General features: G+C 39.7%; 1 protein-coding gene across 1 annotated transcript; it reads right to left on the bottom strand.

Moving 5' to 3' along the window:
- Positions 1–10,587: 10,587 nt before the first annotated feature.
- Positions 10,588–11,750, bottom strand: LOC115372885 (G-protein coupled receptor 4-like). The gene is made up of 3 exons (XM_030071043.1): positions 11,577–11,750; positions 11,227–11,414; positions 10,588–11,089 (listed from the first exon to the last, which is right to left on the bottom strand). The coding sequence occupies exons 1-3, from the start codon at positions 11,748–11,750 to the stop codon at positions 10,588–10,590; spliced, it is 864 nt and encodes a 287-aa protein (XP_029926903.1).
- Positions 11,751–13,254: the final 1,504 nt, after the last annotated feature.

A 13,254-nucleotide genomic window follows, 5' to 3' on the forward strand; every position in this document is an offset into this window, starting at 1 on the left:
CATGCCAACCTGGGGCCCTACAACACTCACCAGCTCCTTATTTTCCTCAATCACATGCGAGATGCTCTGTTAGGGCAGCAGGATGAGCACCCCATCTATGTTGTTGTTTGGGACCAGAGGCGGTCCTGGCTAGTTTTGCGCCCTGGGCGAACCATCCCCCACCCCCCCCACCACATCAGGCCTATCATTTGTTAACATCCTATTAACTAAGAATAACACATTAGAAATTACTCATAAAGCTATATCACATATAGCTTACAAAATGTCATGTCAGTGTATAGGAAGTTATTTAGGTTACCATAGACCCACGTATAGCAAAAAAAATTAAAAATTCCACAGTCAGGACGTATTGTTTACCAAATCCACAGACTAACAGGCCAATGTGAACTTGCACTTGTTGTGTTGCAAACACAAACTAGCCTATGGGTGAAATTAATTCTAATAGTTCTAATAGTTGCTAGTTCAGCAAAACTAAAAACCAAAAAAAAAAAAAAAACTTCTGTGGCTAAGTGGCAACATATTAGCAAGAGGCTAATAAATAGGGTATAGGCTACTGTTTCATTACATGCACAATTAACATCACGCATAGAGACTTGCATACCTTTATCTTTTGAACGTTTCTCCTCTTCTTCTCTCCTTCTCTTTCTGAACTGGGCACCTGATGTTTTTTTTGGCCTTTTGTCCATGATACTCCATTGACTTTTTGTTGTTGTTGTTGTTGTTTGGCATTTTCACATAACCCAATAAATTACATGTAGCTATAAGGGGTCTATATTAATTTTATGAATGAAATACAATTTATTTGGAAGCAGCAGTTTGTGTTGTTTGGCCTGGGATCTTTCATATCAGAGGTTAGTCTATCCCCCGCCCCCCTCCCCTTTGCTTTTCCTGAGACTCACAACCTGTGCACAGCCTCTGCAGTCGCAAGTTGATCCCCCGCGCTCCCCTCCCCCTTGCCTTTTCTTCTGACACACACGACCTGTATACATGACTCTCAGCAGCAAGTTGATGTGATAGTAGAGGCGCCTTAGCGCCCACTGCACCAACTTGACATGGAAATGAGCGATATTAGTCTAGAAACGATTTTTTTTTTTTTTTTTTTTTTTTTTGCGGACGCACTTTTTTGTTTTTTGGACGGCGCTTGTGCGCCCCCAAGTAGATTGCGCCCTGGGCGGTTGCCCACATTGCCCATAGCAAAAACCGTCCCTGTTTGGGACAATGTGAGTTTTCACAGAGCCCTCCAAGTTAGAGAGTGGTTCAATATGTACCAAGGTTTTATCAATCTTTTCCTTCCACCATACTCCCCTTTCCTGAACCCCATTGAAGAATTCTTCTCCTCATGGCGGTGGAAGGCATATGACCGCCAACCTTACACCAGGGTAAATCTCCTGCAAGCTATGGAACTAGCCTGTGGTGACATAGGTGTGGAGGCATGCCAAGCCTGGATACGGCATGCCAGGGGCTTTTTCCCCCGCTGCCTGGCCAGACAAAATGTGGCCTGTGATGTGGATGAAGTCCCGTGGCCTGACCCAGTGCGGAGAATTGATGCTGTGGCTTCACATTTGTTTATTTTTGTACTTTATTTTTACATCGGCTTACTGTATACAAGTGCTAAATGCACAAGATTTCTGTTTGTTTTTGTACTGTGCTAGTGCTACGTGTAAATGCACAAGATTTGTTTTTTGTACTTTTTTTTTTACTATGTACAAGTGCTAAATCCACAGGTATTTTGTTTTGCAACATGTATGAACAATAAACATTTATTTCTACAGTTTCATGTCCTGAGCATTGTGTTTTCTATTTTTCTAGGTAGTGTTTAGTGACTGCTCAGTAGTTTTTTAAATTTTGACTGGCTCGGGGCACAATTTGACAACATAGTTCAGTTTTGCGCACAGATTGAACAGTTTTGAGGTGAAAGTTTGGTTTTGCAAGAGGAGTCTGAGGTTTTGTGAATGTAGCTTGAAAATTGGGTTTTGTGTTCACAGGTTAGAGAAAAGGAGAGCAACTTTCAAGAAATGTGTCTTAGCAATTGAGAAAAACTGTAACACTCCATTACCCAGAACCCAGAACTGTTTTTTATTTATTATACATCACCTAGCACCTTAACTGTTTATTTATTATTTATTATCTATATATTAAATCCTAGGTTAATACATTCACACTGTTTTTCAGACTGGAGGGGAAGTGGTGATTCCTTAAGAGGCTGAATCAAGTTTCCTTATCTATGCAATCATGTATATACTTAATTCCATCTGTATATTTCATTTTCATATTCATTCGTGTATATTTTTAGTTTTTAGTCTTTATAGTCTTTATTGTATATATTTAGCCTTTATTCTATTTTATTTAACTTTATTATATGTTTCTACTGTTGCTGCTGGAACACCAGAATTTCCCTGGTTGGGATCAATAAAGTATACCTATCTATCTATCTATCTATCTATCTATCTATCTATCTATCTATCTATCTATCTATCTAAATGAGAAGTGCATTACTCAGCCACAGCATCATTTCTCCATACTCGGTCGACCTCCTCAACCCCCTGACCACCTCACACACAAACTCCTCCTCTCAGATTTCTATCCATTGTAGGGCCTCACAAAGCAGTGCTCTCTGAACTGGCTTATATATGTTCCCTCACATCATTAGCCACAAGTGTGATCAATTTTGAGTTGTTGTGTTCAACCAGTGACACCAGTGCTTTACTTGTGTTTGACATTTGCCACCTGTGCTCACCATTATGCAACACAGGTGCACCACAATGAAAATGTGTTGGCAAGTTGTGTCTAAACAGGTGAAAAGTGCTTATGGTTTTGCCAAAAGAGTGACTGATTCAATCAGTGGGTTCAGGCAATGGAGCATTTGGTTCAGACAATAGGGTTTAGTGTTTTAGCAATTGAGAAAAACTGTAGCACTTGTATACAGTAAGCCTACGTAAAACTAAAGTACAAAAATATACATGGAATTCTAGGCCTACAAATAGTTAGCCTAACCCTCCATTACAATACTACAGTACATTGGCACAGTGATGTACTGAAACATATATTTACTTACATTATACTGTGGTACAGTATATAGTATAGTCATACAGTAATTGCTGTCAACATTTACATACTATAATGTCAAAAAATGTAGTTACCTGTTCTCTTTTCTAAATCTTCGGATTATGGTGGACACAGTGAATCTACTGATGTTTGGTTGTACCCTTTGTCCGGCCTCCCTCATGCTCATACCATGGACAAGAACATGGTCAATCTCAGTAGCTCTGATTTCATCAGATATTACTGTTCTTTGTCTTCGCTGACCACCGCGACCTCCTTGACCTCCTCGACCACCTCTCACAGAAACTCCTCCTCTCAGATTTCTATCCATTGTAGTGCCTCACAAAGCAGTGCTCTCTGAACTGGCTTATATATGTTCCCTCACATCATTACAGTTTTTTTCAATCGCTTTTTCCAGTATAATGAAACTGGGATCCACTTCGTCGCCATCTTTACCTCCAAACCACAGCAGAAGTTTTCTTTTGCAAATATGTTCATACCTTTTAATTGCATTCACACATTTTTCACACTCTTTTGCACAACACTTCTCACATGTGTCATTCACATGGCCCTGACTCCATTGACTTCACTATGGTAGTCAAAAGCAAAACATCTGCTCACAGCTGATAGAAATTACTTGCATCACTGTGAAATCACTAGTGCACCTGCATCACTACCCTTTCCACAAATCACCATTCACCAATCAATCAGTATGCACCTACAAAAAGGGGCAGTTTTGTGTTGCTGTTGGCAAGCATGGATCCCAGAGGTCTGGAGCAAGTGAGAAGGCGAGTGAGGATAAGAGGTGGAGGTGTCCGAGGAAGAGTGCATGAACGTGGTGGTGTATGTGGTAGAGGTGTACGTGCTGGCGGTGTACAGCGAACACAAGTTTCAGATGAAATCCGGGCCACTATCATAGACCATGTAATCAATCATGGCCTGTCCTACAGAGAGGCAGGACAATGGGTTCAACCAGTTGTAAGGCAGAGCACTGTTGCTTCCATTGTTCGAATTTTTCTAAATCAGAACCGGTAAGTTACAGTAGTAATGTACTATAACTGTATACATACAATACTGTAAACATGTTACATTACAGTACTGTAACTGTCTTTAACGAAGTACTGTGATTGTTCTCTCATCTCTCCTTATAGAATCAACAGGCTGCCACATGCGGGGGGGAGGGGAAAGATTTTCAGTGCAGAGCAGGAGGCTGCCATTGTGGACATGGTAGTGGCAAACAATGCCATCAGATCTGTGAAATTCAGGCTGCAGTTATTGATGATCAGGGCACCTTTGCAAATACAAACAATGCCAGTATATCCACTATAGCCAGGGTTCTAAAAAGACATCATATGGCAATGAAGCAAGTATACAGGGTTCCCTTCCAGAGGAATGAAGCCAATGTGAAGGAGGCCAGATATCATTATGTGCAGGTAAGGATATTACAGAACTGTAGTATTGTAATGCTTTGTGAAACTACTTTATGACATTCACACTGAATAATCATTATGTGTGTGTGTGTGTGTGTGCGTGTGTGTGTGTGTGTGTGTGTGTGGTATATAGAGAATCATGGAACTTGAAGCTGAAGGGGACCATATTTTCATTTATGTTGATAAGGCCGGGTTCAGTCTGAACAGAGTGAGGAGGCGTGGAAGGAATGTCATTGGGCACAGGGCAACCATAACAGTACCAGGACAGAGGGGAGCAAACATCACAATGTGTGCGGCATTATCAGCAGATGGTGTCCTGTGCTCTATTCCAGCTGTTGGACCATACAATTCAGAGCGGCTCATCACTTTCCTCAATGCACTACATGAGAGGCTGATCTTGCCAGAGGAGAGAGAGCTGCAGAGGCCGGGCAGGTTCGTCATCATCTGGGATAATGTGGCCTTCCACCATGCTCACATTGTGAATCAATGGTTTGCCGAACATCCCCAGTTGATGGTGCAATTCTTACCGGCCTACTCCCCGTTTGTCAATCCTATTGAGGAATTCTTCAGTGCGTGGCGATGGAAAGTGTATGACCATCACCACTATGTCCGAATGGGTTTGATGGAAGCCATGCTTGCTGCTGCCCAGCAAATTGGAGCTGACGAATGCCAGGGACGGATAAGGCATTCTAAGAGGTTCTTCCCCAGTTGTATTCGTAGGGAAGACATACAATGTGATGTGGATGAAAACATGTGGCCATGGTTGGACTGGCCATCGGGCACACCAGGCATTTGCCCGGTGGGCCGATGTGCTACATGGGCCGACAGTCCCCCGACACTTTTTTTTTTTTTTTTTTTTTAATTTTATTATTTTTTTTATTATTATTTAAATAGCGGACCTGCCCATACAACCAGTACATCAGCAGCCCGATTGACACTGGGCTGGCCCAATCACATTGCTAAACAACCCCTTTTGCGTAGTTTGGTCCCGCCTGCACAATGATTTCGGCAAATAAAGTCATTGCAAGAGTTTGTTTACTAAGCACCGGGCCGGCCCTTGTGACACGCTGCTCTGCGGCCCATTGGTTATTTTTCTTCACTGACACGGGGCTGGCCCAATCATATGACGAGCCTGTGGCTCGGTGCGCCGGTGTGCAGTGTAACGCGAGTCGAACGTTATCTCATAGGTTCTACTGAGAGGGAGAGGAAACGCAAAAGTGGCGCAGAGAAACTGCGAGAAAAAAAGCGGCTCATTTTCCATTCATGCTGATAGGCACCTGCATTTACTAATCTGAAATAGATGCCCAAAAGGCGTTGGCCAGTTGTGGCCTGTTCAATAGAATAAAAAAGTTCCAATTCATCTATTGTATTTTATTGTTCCACTATAGTACTATAGGCCAGTATGACTGGGGCAGCCAAGTAATTTGACATATTTGAACAATTTTTTAAAAAGTAACGTAATAGTTGATTTTCCTGGTAATTAATTACTTTGACAATGATGTAACTCAGTTACTTTTTAGTAGAAGTAACTAGTAACTATAATTAATTACTTTTTCAAAGTAATGTGCCCAACACTACTGATGACAGCTAACTAATTGCATGGCATTATGGCTTTAAAGAGTTGCACAGTTGGTATACACATTTAAGAGAGCAAAAAGACCGGAAAGGAGTGCATGATCGAATGGTGGGCCGGTCTGGTCCAAAATGCCCGGGCCGATTTTTTGTCCCAGTCCGCCCCTGCATGTGGCCCCTTCGATGTGAACACATGTAGCCTCGTGATTACACTTTTTCTGTATAATACTGTATGTGAATTACAGCATTTCATTTTCTGCCATCAATACAATAAAATTTCACTTCAAAGTCTTTCTGAGTTTGGATGTAGTTCTTTACTGTAAGTTCACATTTGAATGTGCAGCAGACAGGAGAACCTTGTTCAAACTGATAGTTGTATTTTGTGTTCTGTTGTCAACTTGTTACAGTACAGTAGAGCTGATTGAAGGAATCTACTCATTTGGGCAGAAGTTGAGTTGTTTTAGGGAAATATTGGCTTTTGCTACTTGCTTTACAATATGTAACTACGGAAATTGTCAAAAAAAAATATGACTGCAGTACACACAGGAAAAAGTAAGGTGGAACCTGGTCAGACTGAAAAGAGTATGTTGCATTTTGGTGTTTAGTATGAAGTGAGTGAGTGGCTGGATTACCTTGCTTGACTTCAAGTTGTATTGGTGACAAAATGTGCTTTTGCTGCATGTTTGAAATGTTTTGTCATGGTAAGAGCCTTTTGCAAACAAAATGTGTTATTTTGGGAAGAGTGCCTCTCATTAGTCCTGTGTATTACAGTTTTTCTCCATTGGTTTGGCTCATTTCTTGAAACAGAAATGACATTCTCAAAATAACATGGACAAAACTCCAAACCTCTTTGCAATTGTTCAAAACATACTGGAACTTCTCATTCAGTTCATGAAATTGCAAATGGCTTAGTACATGTCTCAATATCTCAGTACATCTTTGCAAATGATTAAGAACAGTTAGCCTACAGTTAGCACAGTTTCCAAGTGAATAGATCTTGTTGATCTAAACTGACTGTTGGGTTCTCAGTCTAATGATTGTTCTCTCCAAAACATGTCAGCATCATTTCATTGTATAAGTCATCACATGCACAATAGTCTGTTCAATTGTCAGAATTAGTCAAGAACATAATACCATAAATAATACCATATATGAATCTCTTGGAACATTTGATAAATTGTTTACAGTTTTTTTTCAATCATTTTTTTTTCTGTATAATGAAACTGGGATCCACTTTGTCGTCATCTTCACCTCCAAACCACAGCCGAAGTTTTCTTTTGCAAATGTGTTCATACCTTTTCATTGGATTTACACATTTTTCACACTCTTTTGCACAACACTTCTCACATGTGTCATTTACATGGCCCTGACTCCATTGACTTGACTGTGGTAGTCAAAAGCAAAACATCTGCTCACAACTGATAGAAATGACCTGCACCACTGTGAAATCACTAGTGCACCTGCATCACTGCCCTTTCCACCAATCACCATTCACCAATCAATCAGTATGCACCTACAAAAAAGGGGCCTATGTATTTTTTTTCAACTCCTTTGAGTTTTTCTGTGTAATACTGTATGTGAATTACAGTATTTCAGTTTTTCCATCAATACAGTAAAATTTCACCTCAAAGTCTTTCTGAGTTTGGATGCAGTTCTTTACTGTAAGTTCACATTTGAATGTGCAGCTCACAGGAGAACCTTGTTCAAAGTGACAGCTGTATTTTGTATTCTGCTGTCAACATGTTACAGTACAGTAAAGCTGATTGAAGGAATCTACTCATGTGGGCAGAAGTTGAGTTGTTTGAGGGAAATATTGGCTTTTGCTACTTGCTTTACAATATGTAACAATGTAAATTGTCAAAAAAAAAATATGACTGCAATACACACAGGAAAAGTGGAACCTGCTCAGACTGAAAAGGGTGTGTTGCATTTTGGTGTTTAGTATGAAGTGAGTGAGTGGCTGGATTTACTCACCTGACTGTAAGCTGTATTGGGCAGTGACAAAATGTGCTTTTGCTGCATGTTTGAAATGTTTTTTCATGGTAAGAGCCTTTTGCAAACAAAATGTGTTATTTTGGGAAGAGCACCTCTCATTAGGCCGATGGATTTACTGTTTTGATGCAAGGGTTTCTGAGTTGACAGAGGAGGTAAAGCGATTGCAAAAAATTGTAATCGTTACAATTTCCTTGGCAGTATGAGTGCAACGTGTGATGTCAAACCTTGGAGGTTACTCTTACCGTAAAATCCTTTCTTTTTTTTTTTCAGTTTTATACACAATTGTATTCTGTTAGCTAGACAAAAAATTTGTACAGTAACCCCTGTCAGTGAAGGACTGGGCTAAGACTGAGAGGTGGACATGAGGGATATTTCAATGGTCCTCTGCCATAGTGACAAAACATCTAAACATTTTGACTTGCAGTGCTTACACAATGCCAAAGGGACGATGCATTTTGGGGGCACTGACTACTGATATGAGAAAGAAACTTCATTTTGACACATGAGTGAACTGTTTTGGGAGAGATATGAGCTTTTGCAGGTGAACCATGGTGTTGTGCTGAACCATCCAGGTTATTTTGGCAAAAGCACCAGGCGTGTTGAGAACGTCCGGTCTGAAATGAGCCAAAGCAATTGAGAAGGATCTTTCTCATTTTGGGGGCACTGACTATTTATATGGGAAAGGAATTTAGTTCTGAAGCATGAGTGAACAGTTTTGGGAGAGATATGAGCTTTTGCAAGTGAGCTATGGTTTTGTGCTAAACTGTAAGACTGTTTTGCCAAATGATCTTGAAGTTTTGAGAATGTAATTTCTGTTTCAAGAAATGAGCCAAACCAATGGAGAAAAACTGTAATATATTGAGTCTGGTGATGTTGACAGGTCAGACTCCAGGAAATCACTTCATGTAAAAGAATGCCCTTAAAAAAGCAGACTGAACAGAAACATTTCAAAATGAGATTATTCATGTAAATACCCTGAAAATCAAAAGTGACTATCTGTACTTCAAACTCAGTAATTGTTTGAAATGTTTTGAATATAGAGACAAAACAAGGACAAATACTTTACTGATACACTAAAGGTGTGCACTATAAGTAGCCTCTCTGGTCCACTTTGTTTTACATGTCCATCACCGGAAATCAGTATTCTCTCACCAAATATGATTTGACTGTGAAATAAGAAGATTAACATCATATTTAAATTTGATAATCAGTTTAATGCAAAATATTTGAAGACAAAAATAAAATACAAAAATATTTCCTCAGTGTGATTTTTTTTCATTACACTACATCACAACATCTCATTACACTGCAAAAACTCAGTCTTACCAAGAATATTTGTCTTTTTTTTCTAGTCAAAAATTAATTAGTAAGTAATGAGATTGTAAGAATTTAAGTTTTTGCAGTGCACATGAAGTAAAGCCTGTGGTATGGGAGGCATGAAAATACATTTAAGAATGATTTAATGCAACAGTCATGAACCTGTAATTCTCTAACAGTACCTTTGGATAAAATTCAACAGTTTAAAACAACAAAAAGGCACAGCATGTGAATAAAAACATAAATGCATCACTTTGCTTCAGATTTTGCTATCTGGTACATTATAAGTTCAGGGAGTAGCATTGTGTCAACTTCATACAAACATGCTATGATTATTTCAGCAACTATGGCGCAGTGTTCATGGCTTTAGCTGGCATCCTGACAACAGTAACGATCAGTGAAGCTCATGGGCAATATAGTACAGACTACCATTTGGCCTGTGGTAATTAATAAAATCTAAACTGTACAGTTGAAAGCTGCTGCATCACAGCCTCAATGTTTCATATGTTGAGGATCTCTGTCTTTCAGCAGTTACTGTGATAAATCTCCTACAGCAGCTTCTGGTTTCTCTAGAAACATCTGCTTTCTATGAGCAGCTGACACGGTCTTTGTCAGTTTGTAAAATCTGACATGCATTTCCTGCAGTAAAACAAGTAAGGTTTTATTTCATCCGACCCATTTTTCTGTTAGTTTCTGTTAGCTTTTCTCAGTGGCATGCTTAACTAAACTAAAAACCAAACTAAGCCAAACTTAAACTCAAATCAACTCAATTCACCGAAACTTGAATTAGATTTTAGCAACAGGTGCTGTGCAAGGCTGAGCTCTGACGGCATTACTGTGGCTAAACTCTGGCTGTGATGAACTGATATACATTTTGTACAAATGTGCTTGGTTTTCTGTGTTGAGAGGCTAATTATAATGCAAATTCAACATGCATTCAACGTATTGCTTAAGAAATGCACTCATTATCATGTTAAAGCCATTCCAAGAGCAAGTTCTTAGTTTCTTATTTATTTTCAAAATATGAGACATGAAAAAAAAAATTGGTTTTATTTGATTTCATGAGCATGTTGACTTCAAGCTAGAATTTGGATTCTTCGCTTAAGGGTCGCAGCCAGTCCCCCCCCCCCCCCCCCCCCCCCCCCCCCCCCCCCCCCACCCCCTCCTCCCTGCCCTCCTCTGCCTACATGGAGCTGACCTTTTGTGGAGTGTTGCTGTTCAGAGTGGTGATCTACCCCTGCTCTTGCTCTGTGGTCATCCTGCATCGACACAGGCAGCCCAACAGCTTGTCTACAGCCCCTTTCTTCATGAAAATATACAGAACCAAGTCCATAAGGGGACTGAACTGAACAAAAACTATTTGCAGGGTGTAATTAAAGGCGGAATTTTTAGTTATTGCTGCAGACATGTACCAAATGATTGAGGGCAGGAACAGGAGCATGTAGTTAAGCAGCACCAGAACCAAGGTTCCCACAATTCGTCGTTTTTCCTCAGGGGGGACAGAGATGGAGGAGGTCAGGGCTTTGAGGGTCCCAGCCAGGAAGAAGATGAGCAGGGGAAAGGGCAGGAGGAGGTAGATGGACAGGGTGATATCACTGTGCAAAAGCGTAAAGCCAAAGAAACTGGGAATCTCCAGGATCAAGGGCAAAACCCAAACCGTGAAACAGACCACTAGCGTGATCTTGATGTTTCGTCTGAAGCGGTACCACAGTGGGCAGGCGATGACCAAATACCTATAATAGATAGATAAATAGTTACATAGCATGAGGATCCATCACATATATTCTTGAAAAAATACAATACAAAAAAATACAAAATAAATAAATAGGTACACACACTGGCTTTCTTGCACTCAGAGACAGATATCTACCTTTCCATGGCTACACACACCATGAAGCCAACACTGGCCCTTAAACTAAAGCCGTGGATAATTCCAGAGACAACAAACATGATGAGATTCTTGGGTTGTGCCACCCAGATGACAAAGCAGCACATCTGGATAAGGTCAGAGATGAGGAGGTTGATGACATAGACAGGAGCAACATTGTTCTCTTGCACCTGCAGGAAATCAAGATGTAAAAAGGTAGTTCTGTTAACTTTGGGAGATAGCTGAGGTGGAACTAAAGCCATTCATTTGCTGTGTTTTCTGATCCTACAAACATCAGATATCATAGACAGGCACACACATAAAAACATAGACTTCAATCGTAATTCACACACCTGGGAATACAGAGCGTAGATGGCGAGTAAGGTCAAAGGAAGACCGATGGAGCAGACAATACATGATGTCACAAAAAAAGTGGTTGACAAGTAAGGTTCCAGTCCATAAGTGTTGTTCTCAATGGAGATGTTGTGCAAATATTCCGTGTCAAAGGAGATGTTATACAAATCCATTGTTCAGAGTGAGACCTGTTGGGATAGCATGTCACAGAAAGGAGAAGCATTTCTTAGCCTCTACTCTAAACTTTTCTTACTACCACCAACACTGCTACTGCTGCCAGAGACACAGTGTAGGGAAAAGAAGAAGGGTCTCTTTGCCTCTAGTCAACACCTGCCAGCACAAGCTCATACAAACATGCCCACAATGCTCAGCAATAATGGAGTTAATAAAGCTGCAGAAGAAAGGGACTTGGCAGCTAAGCAGTATCTGCATTTTTTAGTACAGCATTCTTGTGGAAGACTTTTAAGAAACAAGGAGGGAGAAACAATTACAATCACCATCCATGAATTACAAATAGTAACAATGTAGAAACGTAAGGAAAGTCAGTATCAGTTTCACTGATACTGAATAACAAATCTCAGCATGATGCCCCTCAGGTTGAATTGCCATTGTGCTGGTTATTACTGTTGTAACAAATAATAAATAAAACAATTAAATAAATAACTATGAAATTAGACATTAAGTTAGAAAAAGGAATAACAGACATACACAACAGGGGTAAACAGGTAAAAAGAAAACCTCCAGATAATGCTGCAAGAAGTTGCATAAAACTGAATGTATGCTGTATGATAAAATATATATTTACAGTTCGAAAGCTGCTGGACCAAAGTCTGATCAAGTCCCCCGATTCTGCATCCAAACAGTCGATGTTCAGGAGCTACTCTAAATAATTTCCCAGCAGCCTCCGTTCATCTCCATGCAATATGAAAATTAGTTTACAGAATCATTTGTTTATCAATGAGTGTCTTGTCAGGCTAAGTTGTTTTCAACATTAGCTGCTTTTAAACCACCGTGGCTGAACTGTGGCTCTGAACTCTATATGTGTATGAATATGTTGAGAGGCTGGAGAATATAAAAGCATAATTGTTATTATTATTGTTGTTGTTGTTGTTGTTGAATGTTATTATTATTATTATTATTATTATTATTATCATTATTATTATCATTATTATTGTTGATGTTGTTGTTGCTGTTGCTGTTGTTGTTGTTATACATTATTATTATTTTGGATCCAGTTTTAGAAAAATATTTAATAGAAAATTGATTCATGATAAATACATATGTTACCATATAGCAACATTATATGACGATGGAAATGTAGTAACTCATTTGCCTGCAGCCAACATGGCTGCAGGCAAAAGTCTTATACAGGATATGAATATCAAAAGCCACTTAATTAAATCAAGAGCAGTAGGCTAATAAAAAAGAAAGAAAAAAGAATTCTTTCATTACAAAAAAATAAGGATATTTATATTTCTCAGTCAACTGTGCAGGCAACACAATATCCATGCATGTTTTAACTTAGAATTTGGTTCATTAATGCTTGGACTGTATCATCAGATGCAAGTCATGTTTACGCTGCTTACTGAGAATTCTGTCAATGCAGAGGTCTTTAGATAGTGCTGTTGTGGGGCCCCAACACTGTGAACACTTGAGGCCTACTCAGTGGATCATTGG

Source organism: Myripristis murdjan, chromosome 15 (genome assembly GCF_902150065.1).
Source record: "Myripristis murdjan chromosome 15, fMyrMur1.1, whole genome shotgun sequence".
NCBI classification, from domain to species: domain Eukaryota; kingdom Metazoa; phylum Chordata; class Actinopteri; order Holocentriformes; family Holocentridae; genus Myripristis; species Myripristis murdjan.

Coding starts and splice junctions, on each gene's coding strand:
- LOC115372885 (XM_030071043.1), bottom strand. CDS start 11,750: ATGGATTTGTATAACATCTCCTTTGACACGGAATATTTGCACAACATC. Junction 11,415..11,576: donor TCTACGCTCTGTATTCCCAG/GTGTGTGAATTA, acceptor GATTTCCTGCAG/GTGCAAGAGAACAATGTTGC. Junction 11,090..11,226: donor GTGTGTGTAGCCATGGAAAG/GTAGATATCTGT, acceptor TATCTATTATAG/GTATTTGGTCATCGCCTGCC.